At 37.0% G+C, this 24,808-nt stretch overlaps 1 protein-coding gene across 1 annotated transcript in view; it reads left to right on the top strand.

Annotated features, from left to right (window-relative positions):
- The window catches only part of LOC126483874 (uncharacterized), a 300,856-nt gene that overhangs the window by 248,678 nt on the left and 27,370 nt on the right, over positions 1–24,808 (top strand). The window contains exons 6-7 of the mRNA XM_050107119.1: positions 13,539–13,762; positions 22,313–22,478. Of these exons, the coding sequence (XP_049963076.1) occupies positions 13,539–13,762; positions 22,313–22,478 (390 nt within the window). The remainder of the gene's footprint in view (positions 1–13,538; positions 13,763–22,312; positions 22,479–24,808) is intronic.

The following is a 24,808-nucleotide window of genomic DNA, read 5'->3' as shown; positions in this document are numbered from 1 at the left end:
TCATTGTAGCATTTTTGACTTTGTTGACAGAGCCACAACCTCACCTGTGCTTCCATTGCTTCAGCACTAGAAAAGAGAAGTCCTAGAAGGTGTTCTGTAAGTTTTGGAAATACCAAGGCTCTGCAACTTTTAACAGACCTCTTCCTTCCTAAATTTCCACAGTCTATAAGTTGTCCTACTCCTTTGTCCACATTGTGACTTTAGGATCTACAGGAGGTTCAAATTTAGTTAGTGGTCGTTAACACATACGAACGGTGTTGGTACTTAGCTTTTACAGTGATGGCTTTGTTATTGTCTTCATAGTATATCTTGGCTTCGTTAAGTCTAGGAGTGATTCCACTGACAGATACCTATGGTTTTCTTTATGTTAGGATGAGACTGACTGATTTGTATGGTAACATGTTATTTTGTTTTTTTTTTTTTTTTTTTAGAGAAAAAGAGTTATTTTAGTTTATGCACATCACATATTTAATAAATCTTCTCATATTTAACACTTCTACACCAATATGATATGAAACATTGTCTTTCACCAAATTTACACTCAAGTGTCTTCCACCACATATTTGTATCACAACCTCATCCAACCGACACTAGTGATAAAAGACCCTAAACTTGAAGCCAAAGACAATATTTACATAAAATATTACATGTAAAAAAAATTACAGCAATAAATAATTTTACATTCTCACAATTACCAATTTGATTCGGGCCATTAGTTTAAATACAGAGGAATGCACAGAGAAGGCTAGCTAATGTTTTGTGCTTGCTTCAAGGTTACGCTAAATGGTATATTCAATGTGCTTTGGGAACTATTATATGCAATACAATAGTCATAAGTTGTAGACACCATTGCCATGTAAGCAAGGTTAAAATGTGCGAAGATAAATATACAGAATCTGACAGTCTTCAAATCAGACATTGGAGTATCGGTTACTTCAAAACTGTTTGCTGTATCGAGTATTACTATTGTAGTTTAGGGGTCATGGTGTCATTCTGTTATAATACCCCCCCCCCCCCCCCCCACACACACACACACACACACACAATTCCATGCATGCCATGCATGGGATTGTGTGTCGCTATGGAACATAAGCACTTTGTGAAAACATTAACTTTCCCATTGATTAATATGTCCTAAGACACGCAAAATTGTTTACTCCAGAAAAGATCTGACTGAGTACAACATAACAAGGATATTACTTAAAATTATTCCACACAAATTAGGCTTTTTAAATATTTCTTAATTAATATGTATCACTATGAAAAGGATGTACAACAGGTCAGATAAGTCCAAACTTTTACAGCTGAATTCATGCAGAAGTTTTAACATATGGTTTAAGGCTCTTCAAGCTCACAAATTTAAATTGCTGGAGGATTTCTTTTTTCTCCATTTGAGTCTTTGATTACACAGTATTCAATTTTCATTGCGGTAGTTCAATTATGGTACTTATCAATGCCTTCTCATGTCTTGATAAGTGTCCATCAGATGATCACCACCTTGCTCACGTAGTGTCCCAATACTGGTTGTCCATGGTAATTTATAAACGTATTTTCTCATTTCCTCCTCAGCCTTCAGTATTATGCTTTTTTCATCTCTTTTCTGAAATGTCCATTATAGCACTAATTTCTGGAGGAAGTTTTGTCGTGCATAGATAGAAATTTTTTTTAAGAAGGGTGTGAGTCTGACTATGTCTCTAACTATAGTATAGATATGGAACATAATATATCTAATACACACATCATAATAAAATTTCCAGTTCCAAAAGTTAGTAATAAAATTGATTTCCCAAGGAATAATATACAATTTGAAGGTTACATAGGCTGTATTGAGTAAGAAGTGCAATTGACTTATAGCTAACAACAAAATATGGCACCTTATTGATCGTGGTAGCTGCAGAGCCATGTTAAAATGGGTACATAATTATATGGTATCTGTATAAATTCAAGTTTACTTTAACACTGACTCAATGCATCTTAGTTAAACTCACTCTTCTGATAGCAGATAACAGTGTTAGGGGTTTCTTTAGAATACATTAAGTGAACTGTGGAATGAGGGCATCTCTCACAACCTTTTAATATAAGTGTTTCAATAAAATACCATATGGCATGGCTTGTGCCCAAAACAACCATTAAATCTAAAGAAATCATTATTCTATAATAAACAGGTTCTTTTAACCACATACATAAAATAGACATAGTTCAAAATGATGCAATACTTATACACAATGTTCTTAGGGAAAATTCATGTATATGTGACAAATGTAATCACATGATGAAGCAAGTGCAAATTCAATGATACATGATCGGCACTGTATTTTCTGAGTCATACTGGTTTACATATTTATGATTTAATGTTTCCTTTATAATAAAGTAGCTGAGATGTTCCTTGTATGATTGTGTCTCTATCATTGCGATATACTCACATTGTACATCTACGTCAGCTTTATAGGTCAAATCATGACAAACTCTACACTTCCATTGTGTCTGTTTGTTAGTATTTATACCTCAGCTTCACATCATTATTAAACAGTGTTTCATTTTGATTTACTCTCCTGTGTTTCACATAGCATTCTGTTATGAATAGAAATTATTTCAAATTGTGTAACAGAGCATGGTATGAATTCCTAACATCTCTTCATTCACTTGAACATTAAATTGCCTAAACTATTACAAAATATTCTCTCACAATATAAAACTCAAAATTAGTACCACATAACCTTCAATCCATCACAAGAGTTTCAAAGTTAACACATCAACAACTGTCTCCATAATGCTCTAAACCTCAATACACTCTTAATTCACATAATTAAATTTCATGACTACCCACCATATTTTTAACACACTACAACATACCTGGTCTTTCAATGCACACTCTCATAATCTGACGAATATCTCCAGTTTGCTTTATCTTTTAAATAATGTTCCATTTGGCATAGCTTACAAATGACAAGGTTTTGTTTTCTTACACATAAACACTATTAATGTCTTATTACTTTAAAAATATCTATATCTACATCTACATCATCTACATCTACATCCACACTCCACAAGCCACCTGATGGTGTGTGATGGAGGGTACCTTGAGTACCTCTATCGGTTCTCCCTTCTATTCCAGTCTCGTATTGTTCGTGGAAAGAAAGATTGTTGGTAAGCCTCTTTGAGAGCTCTAACCTCTCTGATTTTATCCTCATGGTCTCTTTGTGAGATGTATGTAGGAGGGAGCAATATACTGCTTGACTCCTTGGTGAAGGTATGTTCTCGAAACTTCAACAAAAACCCGTACCGAGCTACTGTTCATCTCTCTTGCAGAGTCTTCCACTGGAGTTTATCTATCATCTCTGTAACGCTTTCGCAATTACTAAATGATCCTGTAACAAAGCACTCTGCTCTCTGTTGGATCTTCTCTATCTCTTCTATCTACTCTGTCTGGTACAAATCCCACACCAGTGAGCAGTATTCAAGCAGTGGGCAAACAAGTGTACTGTAACCTACATCCTTTGTTTTCGGATTGCATTTCCTTATGATTCTTCCAATGAATCTCAGTCTGGCATCTGCTTTACCGATGATTAATTTTATATTGTCATTCCATTTTAGATCACTCCTAATGCCTACACCCAGATAACTTATGGAATTAACTGCTTCCAGTTGCTGACCTGCTATATCGTAGCTAAATGATAAAGGATATTTCTTTCTATGTATTCTCAGCGCGTTACACTTGTCTACATTAAGATTCAACTGCCATTCCCTGCACCATGTGTCATCTTGTTGCATATCCTCCTGTATTTCAGTACAATTTTCCATTGTTACAACCTCTCGATATACTACAGCATCATACGCAAAAAGCCTCAGTGAACTTCCAATGTTATCCACAAGGTCATTTATATATATTGTGAATAGCAATGGTCCTATGACAATCCCCTGCGGCACACCTGAAATCACTCATACTTCAGAAGACTTCTCTCCATTGAGAATGACATGCTGTGTTCTGTTATCTAGGAACTCTTCAATCCAATCACACAATTGATCTGATAGTCCATATGCTCTTACTTTGTTCATTAAACGACTGTGGGGAACTGCATCAAATGCCTTGCGGAAGTCAAGAAACATGGCATCTACCTGGGAACCCGTGTCTATGGCCCTCTGAGTCTCATGGACAAATAGCACAAGCTGGGTTTCACACGATCGTCTTTTTCGAAACCCATGCTGATTCCTTCAGGGTAGATTTGTAGTTTCCAGAAAAGTCATTATATTCTAACATAATACATGTTCCAAAATTCTACAACTGATCGACATTAGAGATATAGGTCTATAGTTCTGCACATCTGTTCGATGTCCCTTCTTGAAAACAGGGATGACCTGTGCCCTTTTCCAATCTTTTGGAATGCTTCACTCTTCTAGAGACCTACAGTACACTGCTGCCCAAAAGGGGGCAAGTTCCTTTGTGTAGTCTGTGTAAAATCGAACTGGTATCCCATCAGGTCCAGTGGCCTTTCCTCTTTTGAGCGATTTTAATTGTCTTTCTATCCCTCTGTCATCTATTTCAATATCTACCATTTTGTCATCTGTGCGACAATTTAGAGAAGGAACTACAGTGCAGTCTTCCTCTGTGAAACAGGTTTGGAAAAAGACATTTAGTATTTCAGCCTTTAGTCTGTCATCCTCTGTTTCAGTACCATTTTGGTCACAGAGTCTCTGGACATTTTGTTTTGATCCACCTACCGCTTTGACATAAGACCAAACTTTCTTAGGATTTTCTGCCAAGTCAGTACATAGAACTTTACTTTCGAATTCATTGAATGCCTCTCACATATTATGCCCATCATTACATTTGGCTGCTGTTAAGAAACATTACTATGAAACAGTAGAATGGTCTGACACACTGATCTCATTCTAAATTTAATAAATGGGTATATTACAGAACAAAGAGAAATCAGCACAAACATAATTCACATTAACACAAAATCTACTTCATACTTTTAGCTGACATAGTTTCATACTTCGACAGAAAGTTTTCCTTGAATAATAAAACAAAGTGATATAGTTGGTCCATCCAACTATTTCTTTACAAGCAGCATTTTACGTATTAACTACTGTTTTATGGGACATGTTTGTAGAGTTTTAACTCTGTAACATTGTGCAGTCCAAATAACTTCTTGGATTTTGGGTAGATTAGCCTCTAGGCATTAGGGGTGTGGGTTTTCCTTGATTTCAAAGAGGCCTATATAGATGTCAAAAAATTTCTTTATTTCTGAAGTCATCAATTTAGATTTTTCCTGTGTTTTTACTAAAACCAGGTCTCCTGTCCTGAACTGTACTCCTTTACTTCTTGCATCATGTCTCCATTTTCTTACCTCTCCTACCGTTTTCATAGTGTCCCTAACAGCTGTCTCCCTTTCCTGGGGTGTCATAGTTTGACAAGGTGGGAAATCAACATTCTCAGAAATCAAGTCTGCAGGTCGTCTATTAAACATTACTTCACAAGGTGAAAAACCGGTGGATGAATGCTGTAGGCTGTTCATTATATCCTCAAAGTCAGTGACATTTTCAATCCAATTAACATGATTTTTACTACAATATGTTCTGCAGAGCCTTCCAATTTCCCTCATGTACCTTTCCGCTGGGTTGCTTGACGGGTGACAGACCGAAATCAAAATATGCTTTATTCTTGTATCTTCAATAAAATTTTTCCATAATTTTGATGTAAACTGTGACCCATTATCAGACATGATGGCCTGTGGTATACCAACATTTATGAAATAATGATTCATCAGCTTGAGGATAATTTGTTTACTGGTTGCTTTCTTTAATGGGTACAATTTTATAAATTTAGAGAAAATATCAACAATAACAAAGATGTAACTTGATTTTGGTAGCTGTCAATTCAAGATTTTTATTTGGTAAAATGTTTTGCATCAACCCTTTAGATGTTTGGTTTCTCACTTTTACTCTCTGACAATGATCACAGGTTGCAAGTTTCTTCTTCACCCTCATAGTGATATTATAGAAGTATACATTTTCCTGTCTTCTGTATACATTTTGTTGCTCCACAGTGTCCAAAGCTTTCATGTATGTAACTGATTAACGTGTCAATACATTGCTCAGGCCAGCATAGTTTCCAATTGTCTGTGTCAGGTCTAGGTCTCCTAAACAAAATCCCTTTCTGTACTTTATAAAACTGATCTACCTTTTCTCCTCCCTTTTTTCCTATATAACTTTTAACCAACTTCCAATTTTCGTCATGACTTTGGTTTCTACAAATCATTACAGATTTTTAGTAATTCAGCTTCATCTTCTACACCATTTTACAATCTCACCCAACTGACGCTAGCGATAAAAGATCCCGAACCTCATGTTCCAAAGATCCATCTCCTCCCCACATGACCAAAGATAACAGTCTCTTCAAGTTGTTAAACTCGAAGCCAAAGACAATATTTACACAAAATATTACATGTAAAGAAATTACAGCAATAAATAATTTTACATCTCACAATTACCAATTTGATTCAGGCCATTAGTTTAAATACAGAGGAATGCACAGAGAAGGCTAGCTAATGTTTTCTGCTTGCTTCAAGGTTACGCTAAATGGTATATTCAATGTGCTTTGGGAACTATTATATGCGATTCAATAGTCATAAGTTGTAGACATCATTGCCATGTAAGCAACGTTAAAGTGTGCAAAGATAAATATACAGAATCTGACAGTCTTCAAATCAGACATTGGAGTATCGGTTACTTCAAAACTGTTTGCTGTATCGAGTGTTACTATCCTAGTTTAGGGTTCAAGGTGATGTTTTGTTATAACCTCTCTCAAAAGTCCATACAGGAGTAATTGAGTCAGGAATAAAAGTATACAATAAGCTTCCCATCAATACAAAAAAGGAAATGAATAACATATGGGTATTCAGAAGGAAGCTAAAAACATTCCTTGGAGAACAAACTTTTTATAAAATGAATGAATTTCTAGAGTAATGAGGCATCAATTGGGTAAAAGTAAAAGTAACTACTTTAAAATAAAATTAAAATAAAAAAATAAAAACACTCTTAAAAGAAAATCTTTACATGTCTTATGAAGACAAAATTGTGTATTCCTGACATAAATTATAATGCTAAAATGTAAATTTATTTATATCATAGGTAAAATGTGTTCTATCATTTATTATACACTATTAAGTATTCACTTGAACTTACTTTCGTGCTGAAGATAAAAATTTTGTATTTCAATGTTAATCACAACAACAAAATGTAAATTTATTTATTGATTTGTGGCACTGGGATAAAAATGTGTACTTCCATTCATTCTGCTATTTTAAGCATTTACTTGAACTAATACCAGTAAAATGCAGGTTATAATGTGTTGTCTGCAACCAGTCATTCATAGAAAATAAAAATTTGTATGATCACATAATTTTGTATTGTTTCACTTGACTTGTCCTCTATTACTAGTATACCATCTATACAATATGTAATCAAGAGGACCAAATAAGAAATCAAATCAAATCAGATGGAGCCAAGTAGGGACTGTGTGTATGATGATCCATGAAGGTGAACCCAGTGCACCAGATTGTTCCAGCACTTGTGTGTGGTCTGACATTGTCATGCTGAAGGAGAGGGTGTTCCATGTGTCGACGAACTCTTTGAATTTGAAACTCAATTACAGCATGCTGTTTCTCGTTCACTGACATAGTTATGTTATGTACAGCAATGTTACACACTACAATCTGGAGCTCTCAAATGGAAGAGGACTGCAAATATGTAGACATGAAGAATAAAGACATAAAATGTTAATAACATCTGTTTTATTTAAAAATGTTTGTGAGCTTTCAAATAAAAAATTTGGAGGCATTATTTTTCAACAAGCCATCATCGTCTATTATCAAGAAACAATTTAAAATTCTGAAATAATGTTTAATTGTGTATATTTTTCACACTTTGTATATGCTGTCTGTATGGTTCTTCTTGACTCCTGCAAAGCTTTTTCCTTACTTTCTTTGGCTGGAAAAACCAACATGGTGAGCACTTACATCATGGAATATTGCTATAATTAGATAACCCAATTCAGTTGTTTATTTAGCATCCATATGTCTTATCATATGCAATGATACAGGATTTTTCATAGATTGTATTGTGTAGATAATAGTACATGAAACTGTTTTACAATTATTTGACTGCAAATAAAATATTACTGTGTGTGCAACAAGTAGCCTCAAAGATAACAACAGTGGGATTTTTGTTACATGTATGAAAATACAGTTTATTTTTCTGACGAACACTTCAGTTCACTATAATGAAAGAATACTGATAATTCAAATAGTCTTTGATACTGTATAAGTACGTGCAAATTAAAATTTTTTTAGTTTTTTTATATGTGCAATTCAGCTATTTTTTTTTTATTTCCTTTGGTAATTCACTGAACAGAATTTTTGACAGATAAAGAACACTATTTATATGTGAGTTTTGTGTGTTTTTCTGTCTGAAAATCATCTCTAGTTATTATTTCGTAACTACGGACATGACTGTTTAACACTGAAAGTTCTGGTGTACCTTCAGAAAGCATGTACTTTATAAATATAGATAAATTGTAGGGTCATGATTTTTAGTTCCTTGAAAAAAAATCCTGTATGGTTATTTATGTGTCACTCCTTTTATTATACTTACTGCTCCCTTTTGAAGTATTATTGAGTGTTTAGCCAGAGAGTATTCCCCCAAAAATGATGCTACACATGTCTGCAAAGTGCGGATGTAACACTGCATCAGTACTACAGGATGTTTTAAGCATTCTAAAAGCATAACAATATTGACTAATTCTTTGTTTAACAATTCTGTATATTTCTCCCACCTTAAATGTTCCTCTATCCATCCTCCTAAACATTTGCTCTATCTCACACTGGCCAAGTTCTACTGTTGGATTGGTTTCAAGTTTGTTTGTTATGTGGCTGTAGTTTATCTAGACTCTTTTTATTTCTTTCTTTCATTCACAGTTAATCTGTTATCCCCAAACCAATTGATTACTTCTTCTGTAGCTAAAGTGACACTTGCCTGTAGGTCAGCTTCATTCATAGCTTTAACACATGGTTTAGTGTCACTGGTAAACAATGCTGTATCTGTTGCTGATAAATGGCTTGTACTGTCATTTATAAATATTAAGAACAGCAATGGTTGCAATAGGGGGCCCTGTAGTACTTCATGCATGACTCTCTAGTATGCTGATGAGTAAACTCTACCTGTATGTTGTATTTGTACCCAGTGATACCTTTTAGAAAGATAGGTTTGAACCAATCACATACTACTTCATGTAGTAACATAATTTCATAAGCAATAAACTATGGATGATGATGACATCAAATGCCTTAGGTAGAGCCAAAAACAGGACAATTTAACTAATTATTATCCATGGAATTTATGATCAGCTCTAAAAAGTTATAGGTGGGTGTGTAACTTGAGGTATTATTCCTAAAACCATTTTGTCCACTAACACATATTTTCTTTTTATTAAGAAAATTGGAAAGTTTTTTCGTACATTATGCCTTACTTTTGAAAGACCAAGTAACAGTGATATAGGAAAGTGATTAAAAACATCAGACTGGACACCCTCCTTGTTAATTGGCTTGATAAGCATTTTTTAAAATTTTTCCTAGATAGGCTCCTGTGCCAAATCATACATTAATGATAACAGAAAGTTCAGAACCTATGTATCTTGCACTATGTTTTATTACTTTGTCATTGAGCCATGGATGGATGCAAAGCACTAGCAACTTAAGTCTTCTGACTTATTCCAGTTCAGACATAGGGAACCCAGATGCCTAAAAATGATTTAGAAATAGTACATTACACGTATGTTACGGTTATACTCTATGAGTAAAAGTACCTCTACAAGGAGTCAATAATCGGATAGCAAAAACCTTGTGCTTACCAGAAGAAACACATATCAGCAACATATACTCCGAATATTGGCTCTCAAAACCAGGAAGTCCTCCATATGGAGAAAAGAGTTTAGACAGGGAAAATAAGGCTATTCAGGGATATATATATATATATATATATATATATATATATATATATATATATATATATATATATATATATATATATATATATATATATATATATATATGGTTATAATAGAGGGAAACATTCCACGTAGGAAATATATATCTAAAAACAAAGATGATGTGACTTACCAAATGAAAGTGCTGGCAGGTCGACAGACACACAAACAAACACAAACATACACACAAAATTCAAGCTTTCGCAACAAACTGTTGCCTCATCAGGAAAGAGGGAAGGAGAGGGAAAGACGAAAGGATGTGGGTTTTAAGGGAGAGGGTAAGGAGTCATTCCAATCCCGGGAGCGGAAAGACTTCCCTTAGGGAGAAAAAAGGACGGGTATACACTCGCACACACACACATATCCATCCACACATATACAGACACAAGCAGACATATGGTCTTGTCAAAGATTTACTGTCCTACACTCCTAGTCTCTGCTGGAAATATCACTTTGCCACGAAGAAAAATAGTCCTGATCCCACTCCTAATGATCCAGCTCCCCAAGACACTATCCAAATTGAACCCTGCCTGGAACAGTTCCGTCCTCCATCACAGAGGGACCCACCTCCTCTTCCTCAAAATCACCCTCTCCAAGCCTTCCAGGACTTTCTCACTTCCAGCCTTGCCTCTCAATCTTTCTTGAAAAACCTTAATCCTACTCCCAACATCACCACAGCCAAAGCCCAGGCTATCCATGATCTGAAAGCTGACCAATCCATCATCATTCTTCCGGCTCACAAGGGTTCCATGACCGTGGTACTTGATCGTCGGGAGTATGTGGCTGAGGGACTGCGTCAGCTTTCAGACAACACTACATACAAAGTTTGACAAGGTAATCCCATTCCTGATGTCCAGGCAGAGCTTCAAGGAATCCTCAGAACCTTAGGACCCCTACAAAACCTTTCACCTGACTCCATCAACCTCCTGCCCCCACCGACACCTTGCACTCCTACCTTCTACTTACTTCCTAAAATTCACAAACCCAAACATCCCGGCCGCCCCATTGTAGCTGGTTACCAAGCCCCCACAGAACGTATCTCTGCCTACGTAGATCAACACCTTCAACCCATTACATGCAGTCTCCCATCCTTCATCAAAGACACCAACCACTTTCTCGAACGCCTGGAATCCTTACCAAGTCTGTTATCCCCGGAAACCATCCTTGTAACCATTGATGCCACTTCCCTATACACAAATATCCCACACGTCCAGGGCCTCGCTGCGATGGAGCACTTCCTTTCACGCTGATCACCTGCCACCCTACCTAAAACCTCTTTCCTCATCACCTTTCCTCATCCTGACTCACAACTTCTTCACTTTTGAAGGCCAGACATACCAACAATTAAAGGGAACAGCCATGGGTACCAGTATGGGCCCCTCATATGCCAACCTATGTATGGGTCGCTTAGAGGAAGCCTTCTTGGTTACCCAAGCCTGCCAACCCAAAGTTTGGTACAGATTTATTGATGACATCTTCATGATCTGGACTCACAGTGAAGAAGAACTCCAGAATTTCCTCTCCAACCTCAACTCCTTTGGTTCCATCAGATTCACCTGGTCCTACTCCAAATCCCATGCCACTTTCCTTGACGTTGACCTCCATCTGTCCGATGGCCAGCTTCACACATCCGTCCACATCAAACACACCAACAAGCAACAGTACCTCCATTATGACAGCTGCCACCCATTCCATATCAAACGATCCCTTCCCTACAGCCTAGGCCTTCGTGGCAAACGAATCTGCTCCAGTCCTGAATCCCTGAACCATTACACCAACAACCTGAAAACAGCTTTCGCATCCCGCAACTACCCTCCCGACCTGGTACGGAAGCAAATAACCAGAGCCACTTCCTCATCCCCTCAAACCCAGAACCTCTCACAGAAGAACCCCAAAAGTGCCCCACTTGTGACAGGATACTTCCCGGGACTGGATCAGACTCTGAATGTGGCTCTCCAGCAGGGATACGACTTCCTCAAATCCTGCCCCGAAATGAGATCCATCCTTCATTAAATCCTCCCCACTCCACCAAGTGTCTTTCCACCGTCCACCTAACCTTCGCAACCTCTTGGTTCATCCCTATGAAATCCCCAAACCACCTTCCCTACCCTCTGGCTCCTACCCCTGTAACCGCCCCCAGTGTAAAACCAGTCCCATGCACCCTCCCACCAACCACCAACACCTACTCCAGTCCCGTAACACGGAAGGTGTACACGATCAAAGGCAGAGCCACGTGTAAAAGCACCCACGTGATTTACCAACTGACATGCCTACACTGTGGCGCTTTCTATGTGGGAATGACCAGCAACAAACTGTCCATTCGCATGAATGGACACAAGCAGACAATGTTTGTTGGTAATGAGGATCACCCTGTCGCTAAACATGCCTTGGTGCACGGCCAGCACATCTTGGCACAGTGTTACACTATCCGGGTTATCTGGATACTTCCCACTAACACCAACCTATCCGAACTCCGGAGATAGGAACTTGCCCTTCAGTATATCCTCTCTTCCCGTTATCCACCAGGCCTCAATCTCCGCTAATTTCAAGTTGCCGCCACTCTACCTCACCTGTCATTCAACAACATCTTTGCCTCTGCACTTCCGCCTCGACTGACATCTCTGTCCAAACTCTTTGCCTTTAAATATGTCTGCTTGTGTGTGTGTGTGTGTGTGTGTGTGTGTGTGTGTGTGTGGATGGATGTGTGTGTGTGTGTGTGTGTGTATGTGTCTGTGTGTGCGAGTGTGTACCTGTCCTTTTTTCCCTTTAAGGTGGTTCTTTCCACTCTCGGGATTGGAGTGACTCCTTGCCCTCTCCCTTGAAGCCCGCATCCTTTCATCTTTCCCTCTCCTTCCCTCTTTCCTGACGGGGTGGCCGTGGGTTGCGAAAGCTGAAATTTTGTGTGTGTGTTTGTGTGTTTTTTTATTGTGCCTATCTGCCAGCACTTTCCCGTTTGGTAAGTCAGCTTTCGCGGCAAACGGTTGCTTTGTCGGTGGGGGAGGGGGAGGGACAGGGGGATGTGGGTTTTTTGGGGGAGAGGGTGGGGGTTCGTTCCAGTCCCGGGAGCGGAGTGGGGGGACTTGCTTTGGGGGGAGGGAGGGACAGGTGTGCGCTCGCACACACACACATGTCCATCCACACGTGCACAGACACAAGCAGACCTGCTTGTGTCTGTGTGTGTGTGGATGGATATGTGTGTGTGTCCGAGTTTATACCTGTCCTTTTTTCCCCCTAAGGTAAGTCTTTCTGCTCCCGGGATTGGAATGACTCCTTACCCTCTCCCTTAAAACCCACATCCTTTCGTCTTTCCCTCTCCTTCCCTCTTTCCTGATGAAGCAACCGTGTTTGGTAAGTCATGGAATCTTTGGTTTTATTATATAGTAACCAAATTTTTGTGAATGATAATTTGACAACTAAATGTGCCAATGAATTGTTTAGAAACATTTGTTACTTTAAATAATCAGATCTCAAAGACAGAGGATTTATTTTTCAGTCAAAGTTGAGAGCTACAACTAATAAGCCAAAACGGTCGTCAGAGAAATCAGCTGGCATATCCACTAAAGTCACAAATGATGAACATAAAATCAGGCACAACCAGGCCAGATCTTCAACAACTAGCATGTGGGAAAACTCACAGTCCAGTGCAGAGGCAACACCAGCCACAAGGAGCACTGCTGCAATACAAAACGTTTCAGCAACTTCCAATCAGCTAACAGGGTAAGAAATATGCATACATGAAAATTTAGGTTGCTACACTTTCAGATCATTACATCTAACATGATTCTTCTTGGTGTATGATGATAGTGTATTCAGTTTTCTGTCTGGACAGCCTAATTTAGGTTCTCTTTGATTTCCATTAATCATCCTGGGAATATAACTAAAAAACTTACTATTTTGCATATGTTACACACCTTTTATTTTACAAAGCCTAGATTCTGTGTTACAAGTCTATTTTCTAGTATTACTGGTTCGAGGATGTTATTCATTTTTCTGATGTACTATAAAACTGAATTTACCACCTCTCAAAAAGTTAAGGGCAGTTCAAGATAAGTCATGCTCTTACAATATACAACAAGGATATTCATATATATTCCTGTGCTATTGCTCCATGATCTGTAACTATTTAAATTAAACTGTTAGCTTGATATCTGCAGAAAATAAATAACCAGCTTTGATTCCATATGGAATAAACCAAATACTTCTGTTCATGGCACAAAACTGTATAATCATGTGTTATAGAGATACATTTTAGTTATATTGCAAAAATTGGCAAAACCCAGCACTGCAAAAATGATTATTAATGAGCAACAGAAATAAAAAAGTGATTTTAATAGTAACTATTTTCCATGGCTCAAAAGTTTCGACTTTATAAGAATTGTGGTAATATATTAATGCATAGAATTTTCAATATAGTTCCTCCCTCTGGAACTGAGGTTGTTGATGCTTTCCTGTGATGTGGCATTTCAGTTCAAGATAGACAGTTCCTTACTAGTGGTGGAAAAAAAATTCAATGCCAGGAAAGGGAAAAGAGGTGGTACAGATCACTAGACTTTGCACCTATGCCCTAAGTTAAATTCCAAACCTCTCCACAGTGTCCCATTGAGTGTGGCCATGTGACACTGTTGATGGTGATCTGCCTGTCAGCCCAGCAGCACTATTGTTGCTGTTTAACATGAGTAAACTGTGTGCTAGAGACAGGTTTCACCCTCACCTGACTCTTAGCACTTAGCATTGTAGATCATAAACAAGTAACCACACTATACACACAGATATTACGATCACTTACTTACTCACTCTCTCTCTCTCTCTCTCTCTCTCTCTCTCTCTCTCTCTCTCTCTCTTACAAGCTTTCAGAGCCAGGTATGTTATCCACTGGAACATCAATGGCTTAAACACTGGTGCTTATAACAATAAAAGCTCCAAAATAGATGAATTGGATATCATTCTGTCAGAATGTGCAAATATTAAAGTTGTTTGTTTAAATGAACACTGGTTTACTGAGGATGCAATTAAAATTCTAATCAAAATAGAGAACTTCAGGTTAGCAAGTAGGTTTTGCAGAGGAAACAAGTCACTTGGAGGCTCATGTATATCTACATAGTGATATAAATTATGAGACCAGAAACTGTTTTAATTATTTAAATGAAAAATGTGTGTTTGAGAACTGTTGTGCAGAAATAGTGGACTCACTAGCAAATGTTACAATACTCTCAATATATAGAATTCCAGGGACATAAACAACAGAACTATTCTCATTTAAGCTTCAAATTATGCTAGAAGAATTTTGTAGAGAAAAAGAGAAAAAAGTTGTAATACTGGTGATTTTAATATTGATATCACACGTGATAGTAGCCACGCTTCAAGATTCACTGACTTAGTAAAGAAATAGGGTTTCAACTTGAATTTCTTTGAATCTACCAGAGACAATGGGCAGTCAGCAACATGCATTGACAATGTTCTAACTAATTATGTATATGAATATGTGTATAAATTTTGTCTAGATCTAGGTATTTCAGATCATTGTGCATTGTTCATTGAGCTGCCACAGACAGACAGGAACATTTCATGTATGAGAACCCATATGAGCAGAAAATTTAGCATAGAAAACTTGCTAACATTTAGTGAGAAGCTAAGAGATAAACCATGGCCTTTTGATTATTGTAACTCAAGTGATGAAAACTTTGAGAAATTCCTAAATAGTTTTCTTGGAGACTCTAATGAAACATTTCCACCTAGACTCTGCAGCAATAAAATAACAAATACAGTAAAGTTGATTACCCAGGGCATAAAAATTTCCAGTGTAAGGAAAGGCAACTGCACAGAGAACTGAAATATAATAAAGATATTGATTTCATTAAACATGTTAGACTGTATAAAACCATATTAAATTCATAAAATCTGAGTTAGGTGTGAAAAACTGTAACAAAGAAATTCCAAAAATTTACATTGAAGGAAATACTATCATAAATTCAACTCAAATACAATAGTACTTTAATGAATTCTTTAAAGTGTAACAAAGTCTGATGTAGATGTAACAGAAAATCTCAACAAAGTAAATCCCTTTGGCCTAGGCAGAAACTCTGAAAACTTTACAAAATTCTCAAAAGTTTCTGTGGAGGATGTAGAAAATGCTAGTCTAACATTAATAAACAAAAAATCTACAGGTTGTGATGGAATACCCACCAAAGTTATTAAAGTGGTACACAATAGAATTGCAAACCTACTAGCTCAGATAATAAATCAATGTTTTGAAGAGGGCTGTTTCCCAGAGGTACTGAAATATGCTGAAGCCAAACCACTCTTCAAGAAGGGACCAAGAGAGATCATGGGAAATTATCATCCTATCTCGATTCTCCCAGTCCTATCTAAAATATCTGAAAAACTTGCTGTTGCACAAATCCAAAACTTCATTGCAAAATATTCTGTTATTCTAAACGATCAATTTGGTTTTCAGCAGGGAAAAAACACCATCAATGCAGTAAACAGTTTCATTGAAAAATTAAGTACATCATTAGACAAGAGAAATAAGGTGGCAGGAATTTTCTGCGCCCTCACAAAGGCGTTTGATTCCGTAGACCATGCATTGCTTGTTTACAAACTTGAAAACTATGGCGTTAGCGGCAGTGCCCTACAATGGCTTAAATCCTACTTATCCAACAGAAAGCAAAGAGTTAGCATTTCTTCAAATGGCACATATTATTTTTCTGACTGGAAGAAAATATCGCAGGGTGTTCCACAAGGCTCCATGTTAGGCCCAGTGCTATTTCTCTTTTATGTTAATGACTTACCATTAAATACAGCTCCCGATCAGTTCCGTTCACAGATGATACTTCTGTCTTAGTTGAACATCAGGACTCGGAAAAAATTCCCAAATGTGTGATCAGTACCCTCAGTACCTTAGAAACTTGGTTTCAGCTAAATGGGTTGAAGCTAAATATATCTAAGACTCACATGATGCAAATCAAAACCAGTCAAAATGTTAGTACATTAATATTGTACTCAACAACCAAGGTATAGAAGAAGCTGACTCAGTCAAATTCTTAGGTTTAAATGTAGATAAAAATTTGAGCTGGCAGGCACACATTGAATACCTGGCAAACAAACTGAGCAGCTTTACATTTACAGTGCAAATATTATCAACTGCAACTGACATGGACACATGAAAAGTAGCATAAACAAGCTACTTTGACTCCGTTATTAGGTATGGTATTGTTTTTTGGGGCAACTCGACAAACATAGTGCGGATACTAAAAATACAGAAAAAAAATCATACGAAATATGTGCACTGCAGATCACAAAGAACCATGTCGGCCATTATTTAGAAAACTTAAAATATTAACTCTGCCATCCTTATACATATATGAGATTATTATATTTTTGTACACCAGACATGAATTATTTGAGGGAAACCATTGTGTCCATTCACAAGATACCAGAAACAAAGAAAATTTTTTGCTCCCCACCCACTGTCTCAAACTGTATGCCCAGGGACCTCAGTATATGGGAATGAAAATTTGTAATAAATTAAAAGGGAACAAGTTGATGCAGATGAATTTAGGTTCACTTACAAGAAAGCTATATGAGCTACTGACACTGAAGTGTTACTACTCAGTGGATGAATTCATGCAGGACAAACTGAAAATTTGAGCTGGGTACAATGTGTTACATGTTCAAAGAAATATCCTTATACTGTTGTTATTTATTATAGTACTATTATTTATTAATGTAAAAATCATTGTAATTGTTTTATAAATTTTTGACATGTCTCCTGTACACAAACCAAATGGATTGCAAATGTACGTCACGAGATGAATAAAACACAATTCACAAAAATCCTTCTCATCCCATCGGGTAAGTCTCCCCTAACCTGTGGTTCTTGGTGACTTTTCTGAACTTTACCCCTTTTCCCAAGCCTCTCAAGCCCTTTTCCTTCATCCCTCTTCCTTTCCCTTCAACTCTTCTGCCAGAAGAAGGAGCTTCTGGCCAAGAAGCTTGCAAATATATGTATAACTGATTATTATGTTGAATTTTAATTTTATATTTGTTAAATTTTCTGCTCGTTATTTTCTATATCATATACTTCGAAATTATTATTCACTGCCTAAAACAGATCTCAGTTAAGTCTCTACACATTTAACTTGCACATATTTTATGTTATGAATTTCTTACTGGAGAGTAGACTCTTTATCATAATGATTTTATTGCTGGTGAATATCATTATCTCGCCTTGTTTAGTGATTTGTGTCTGGGTTCGGATAACCCTGACTTTCATCATAGGCAAATTTTCTTAAACAGTTCAGAAGAAAATTTCATTATGGTATAAATTTGTCATATAATGTTTTTATTTGGCAACTTTTCCCCAGTTGCTGCTGTTGAAAGCTAATAATTTAGTCACCATCTATACTTCATAAATGCTTTAATTATGTATGATCTTTCTGTAATTCCCTCTAATGTACAAAATCTCAAATAGAAGACCTGGCTCATATAAATCCCTAAAACAAAAAGCTGTGCAAATAAGTTGGAAGCAAGCAAGGGTCACTCCCATCTACAAGAGGGCAGCAGAACTGGTACACAAATCTACCATCCATCATCTCTGACATTGATTTATTTTGAATCTTAGAACATATTCTGAGCTCAAATGTAATGAGCTATCTTGAACAGAATGAAATCATTTGAAACCCACCTCACAATTTCTCACGTGATACACTGAAAGCCATGGATAAAGGCAGGCAGCTAGATGCAGTAGTTCTCAATTTCTGAAAAGGATTTGACTCTTGTCAGCATCACATCCACACCTAATATGGAAAATATTATCATATGGGGTGCTGAGCAAAATTTGTGATTGGATTGAGAACTGTTTGGTAATGTGAGGGAAGGGGGAGTGGGGGTGCATTAAGTTATCTTTGATGGGAAATCAGTGACAGATGTAGAACTGACTTCATGCGTGCGCTAGGGAAGTATATTGGGACCCTTGCTGTTCATGTTGTATATTAACAACCTTATGGACAATATTAATAGTAACCTCAGACTTTTCACAGATAATGCAGTTATTTACAATGAAGTATTGTCGGAAAGAAACTGCTCAAATATACACATCTTGATGAGATTTCAAAGTGATGCAAAGATTGTCAATTTTTTGCGAATGTTCAGAAATGTAAAATTGTGCACTTCACAAAACAAATAAAGATAGTGTCCTATGACTAGAATGCCATTGAGTCACCATTGGAATCAGTCAACTCATACAAATTCCAGGGTGTAATACATAAAATAAAGTTAGTTGGCTGATTTGGGAGAGGGGACCAAAGAGCAAGGTCATCGCTCCCATCAGATTAGGGAAGGAAGTCAGCCATGCCCTTTCCAAGGAACCATCCTGGCATGTGCCTGAAGCAATTTAGGGAAATCATGGAAAACCTAAATCAGGATGGCAGACATGGGTTTGAACCGTCATCCTGCCGAATGCGAGTCCAGTGTGCTAACCACTGTGCCACCTCGCTTGATATAAAATAAGGGAAAGGAAACCCTCCCCTACAGTGAACTGATCTGGAGCACAGTAACACATAACAGAAAACAGCTTTCACATTAGCTCTTTTTCCAGCAATAGTACACACATGAAAGTGTATACTGCTGCTGGAAAAATAGCTAGTGATTCATACAAATGCTGTGCTCTATGCAGTGATCTGCTATAGGTGAATAGTTGCCTTTTTGTTATTTTACATGTTGCTCCATCCAGGAACTTCCATTGTTGTTGTGGTCTTCAGTCCTGAGACTGGTTTGATGCAGCTCTCCATGCTACTCTACCCTGTGCAAGCTTCTTCATCTCCCAGTAACTACTGCAACCTACATCCTTCTGAATCTGCTTACTGTATTCATCTCTTGGTCGCCCTCTATGATTTTTACCCTCCACGCTGCCCTCCAATACTAAATTGGTGATCCCTTGATGCCTCAGAACATGTCCTACCAATCGATCCCTTCTTCTAGTCAAGTTGTGCCACAAATTTCTCTTCTCCCCAATCCTATTCAATACCTCCTCATTAGTTATGTGATCTACCCATCTAACCTTCAGTATTCTTCTGTAGCACCACATTTCAAAAGCTTCTATTCTCTTCTTGTCCAGACTATTTATCGTCCATGTTTCACTTCCATACATGGTTACACTCCATACAAATACTTTCAGAAACGATTTCCTGACACTCAAATCTATACTCGATGTTAACAAATTTCTCTTCTTCAGAAACGCTTTCCTTGCCATTGCCAGTCTACATTTTATATCCTCTCTACTTCAACCAATGTCAGTTATTTTGCTCCCCAAATAGCAAAACTCCTTTACTACTTTAAGTGTCTCATTTCCTAATCTAATTCCCTCAGCATCACCCGACTTAATTCGACTACATTCCATTATCCTCATTTTGCTTTTGTTGATGTTCATCTTATACCCTCCTTTCAAGACACTGTCCATTCCGTTCAACTGCTCTTCCAAGTCCTTTGCTGTCTCTGACAGAATTACAATGTCACTGGCAAACCTCAAAGTTTTTATTTCTTCTCCATGGATTTTAATACCTACTCCGAATTTTTCTTTTGTTTCCTTCACTGCTTGCTCAATATACAGATTGAATAACATCAGGGAGAGGCTGCAACCCTGTCTCACTCCCTTCCCAACCACTGCTTCTCTTTCGTCTCCCTCGACTCTTATAACTGCCATCTGGTTTCTGTACAAATTGTAAATAGCCTTTAGCTCCCTGTGTTTTGCCCCTGCCACCTTCAGAATTTGAAAGAGAGTATTCCAGTCAACATTGTCAAAAGCTTTCTCTAAGTCTACAAACGCTAGAAACATAGGTTTGCTTTTTCTTAATCTAGCTTCTAAGATTGAAATTGAAGAACTTCCATTATTGTTATAAAATACCTGGGTATAACATTTGTAGGGAGAAGGGATGGAATGATCACATAGGCATGGTTGAAGATAAAGCAGCTGGCATACTTTTGTTTATCTGTAGATAATTAGAGAAATATGATGAGTCTACAAAGGAGATTGCTCACAAATCATTCACGCAAGTTATCCTAGAATACTGCTCAAGTGTGTAAGGTCAACTTGCACTTTTCTCACAGGATATCCTGAAAGCCATGCATCAAGGTAATTAAGTGGCTGCAGTGGTTTTAGACTTCTGAAGGGCATTTGACTTTGTACCACACCATTTATTAACCAAACTATGATCATATGGGGCATCAAACAAAATTTGTGATTGAGGACTTCTTGGTAGGGAAGAGGCAGCATGTTGTCTTGAATGTCAAGCTCTTGACAGAAGGGAAAGCAATGTCAGGTATGCTCTAGTGTGTTGGGATTTTTGTTGTTCATGTTGTATATTAATTGGCTGGCAGAGAATACTGTTAGCAACCTCAGATCTTTTGCAGATGGTGTAGTTATGCATAATGAAGTACATTCTTTAAAAAGCTGCACAAACATGGAGGCAAATCTTGATAAGATTTGAAAGTGTTACAAAGACTGACAACTTGCTTTAAATGTATTGAAATATAAAATTATACTCTTTAGGAAATCCATTGTAGTAATCAGTGAATTAATCAACTCATACAAATACTTGGGTGTGGTAATTTATATGGATACGAAATGGATTGATCACATAGGCTGTTATAGATTAAGCATGTAGCAGACTTCAGTTGAGCAACAGGATACTAGGAAAATGTTGTTAGTTTACAAAGGAGACTGCTTACAAAATATTTGTGTGGCCCATCCTAGAATATTGTTCAAGTGTGTGGGATCCATATCAAACAGGACTGACAAGGAAACTACTCAGTGTCTACAAAGAAGAGGAACAAAAATAGTCACAGGGTAGTTTGACTGATCAGAGATCATCACAGAAATGCTGAAAAACTGGAATTGGAGCATGCTGGAAGACAGACACCAGTTTCCCACAAAAGACCACTTACAAGGTTTCAAGAAACAGTGTTAAATGAACAAGGTGAAGAATTCTTCAGCCCCCTACATATCATTTCTGTAGGGACAACAAATACATGACTAAATTACAGCACACACAAAGGTGTTTAAGCAAACATTCTTTCTGTGTTCTACAAGAGATTCAATTGGGAAGTTCACTGCTAAGTACTCTCTGCCATGCATTTCACAATGGTTTGGATAGTATTTATATAAATGTAATTTTGACTTTTGAGCATTTTATATGCAACATTCATTGCCATTAATCATTCATTGTCAACAAACTACTTTACTTTTAATCATATCCTACATTTGTTGCGCAGGGGCCAGAATATAAAAAATGTTTCATCTTCCATAACACCATATCTACATATAGACACTAAAATCCAGACGTCAGTATCCAATGATACTGGAGGTCAGCCAACATCTGCAGAGATATTTGAAGAAGTATTGTATAAAATACAACAGCTTGGACCACGTGGCCAGAAGGTAATATATTTTTTATATTTAGCAGCTTAAGATATACATTTATTGAACTTGTCCAAGTACATATTTGCTTTGTTGTATTTCAGTCTGTATGTGCATAGCATAAATTTAGTCATCATTTTCTTGTGTCTATGTTCACATCTACTGCTTCCATTGCTATAAAATGGACACAGCCCAGAAGGGTACTTTGAATTGTAGTTAATATCTGTGCCATGGCACAGCATCAAATATTTATGCTTGACAACAGTGTAATGCTAAAATTGGAACAACAAAAGGAAAAAATCTACAGTCATAGGAGAAAAATGATGTCCCATAAACAACATGTACAGGCTGAGGAGTTGTGTTACAAGAAGTTGATTGATGGTATACCTAGTTTCATCAAAAAGAAATGTTTTTAAAAAGTTAGTGGAACCTCTAAAACATCTGTGCAGTACCTCAGTCCACTTAGGATTTTTTCCAGAAGTAATACAAACCTTCAAACTGTACCCATTCACAAAGTCATAGAGAAATATAATGTATGTAATTACTGCTCAATGACTTTGAGCTACAGTTCTTCAGTGGCATTCATAGAACTTATTATGACAAAGAGGTTGAGAAAAGAATGATTTACTAAAGGTTGAGAAAAAAATGATTTACTAATTCACTGACAGGATGACTTCAGAAGCCATATGTCAGCAGAAAACATTGTATACAGATTTTTAAAACTTATGGGCAATGAAATGCAAGTAATAAGACTATTCCTGGCCTTAACAAAATCATTTGGCATGACTGATCACACAATTTCCTTAGTAGTCTTGAAAGCTATGTCATAAGGATCTTATAAAATGAATGGATTCAGTCATTTCTTAGTAACTATAAATAGAGAGTCAGCATAAGATTTACAGGCAAAAAAAAAAAAAAAAAGTTGACATGTTCCACATCCACGAGGATCTCCTCAGCATGGATCTATGGAACGAAAAACTAATCTAAGCTCATCAAAAGTAGTTCTGTCACCTATGGCTTTCCACATGGGTCTGCACTGGGATCACTCCATTTTATTTATATTAATGACTGGATTTAGAATACTGAGGCCTGGAAACAATATTACTTGCTGATGACATGACAGTTATAATAGAAGCTGAGAAACAGAGGGTCTTCAAGGAAAAATTAAAGTCATCATTAAATATCTCAGCGACTGGTGCCACTTGAACCAGATAATTTTTAATAACACAGTAGAGCTAAATTTTTGCACTGAGCAAAATAAGAGTGTCTGATATCCAAAAGTCACTATTAATAGTGAACATATAGTAAATAGTAAGGAGACTATATTATTAGGTCTGTGGATCCAGAGTAATATGAAATGTGATGTGCATGTGACACATGTTAATTCAAAGCTTATTACAGTTTGTGATGCCCTAAGGCTGCTGAAAAGCTGCATAAATTAGCAGGAAATTGTAAGTTATGCCTTCAAAAACTAACATATGTCAAGAAGGAACTTGTTACTATGGTCAACAAGATCAATCGATTTAGATAAATCACCAAATATACCAATAAGATTTTGGAATCTATACAAGCCTATCAAGATTATATTTATGAGTTATGGAAAGTCTAAAAGGTCTATAATTGTCTGGGCAACCTTATTTTGAGAAGTGCCAAGGTCTCAGAAATTTTCAATCATTCTGGAAAGATTTGTTTTTCTAGACAAGAATATTGTAAGAATATGTTTAGGAAATAAATAAATTCCTCATTGATTATTCTGTCCTTGGTAAACTTCTTCCCTTTTTTCATCCTGTACATTCTCTGTGAGTAGTGTAATTGAGTCAACATTTAAAGTTCTGTGTCACTTTCCTTTTTTGTTTAAACTTCATTGGTGGGGAACTTTGTCAGTCATGTGACCATCATGGTCTGTAAAACCATTTATTATTGGTCTCACATCAGTGGAGTCACAACAAAGCTGGACATTATATACCTGAGGTACCCTCAAACAAAACTATACAAGATGAAATCTTCACATGCAATCACTTCCCAGTAATTTCCATAAAGTCTTCTTATTACCCACTCTGAATGTTTAACAAAGTTTAGAAATTTGATGTTGGAGCATATAGACTGTAAGAACCACTCTTGTGCATTTCCTAATCTATTACTGAAGTGCAACACTCAAAGAGCTGTTCACTGAAATACTCACTAAGATCTATGGCTTGATCCTTTACTCCTCCTTTCCTGCACTCAGTAGCTCCCCATTTTCTCACATTACACCTGTGGTAATGAGATACCAACTTGCATACTTTTAGGTGCATCTACGCAGTTTCCATGACTTCCAAATGATGTTCTGTTATGTGTAGCACATATGTAGT

This window comes from Schistocerca serialis, chromosome 6 (assembly GCF_023864345.2).
Source record: "Schistocerca serialis cubense isolate TAMUIC-IGC-003099 chromosome 6, iqSchSeri2.2, whole genome shotgun sequence".
In the NCBI taxonomy this organism is placed as follows: Eukaryota; Metazoa; Arthropoda; class Insecta; order Orthoptera; family Acrididae; genus Schistocerca; species Schistocerca serialis.
Note: the sequence above shows the minus strand (reverse complement) of the source record. Positions and strands in the feature narration are given on the sequence as shown.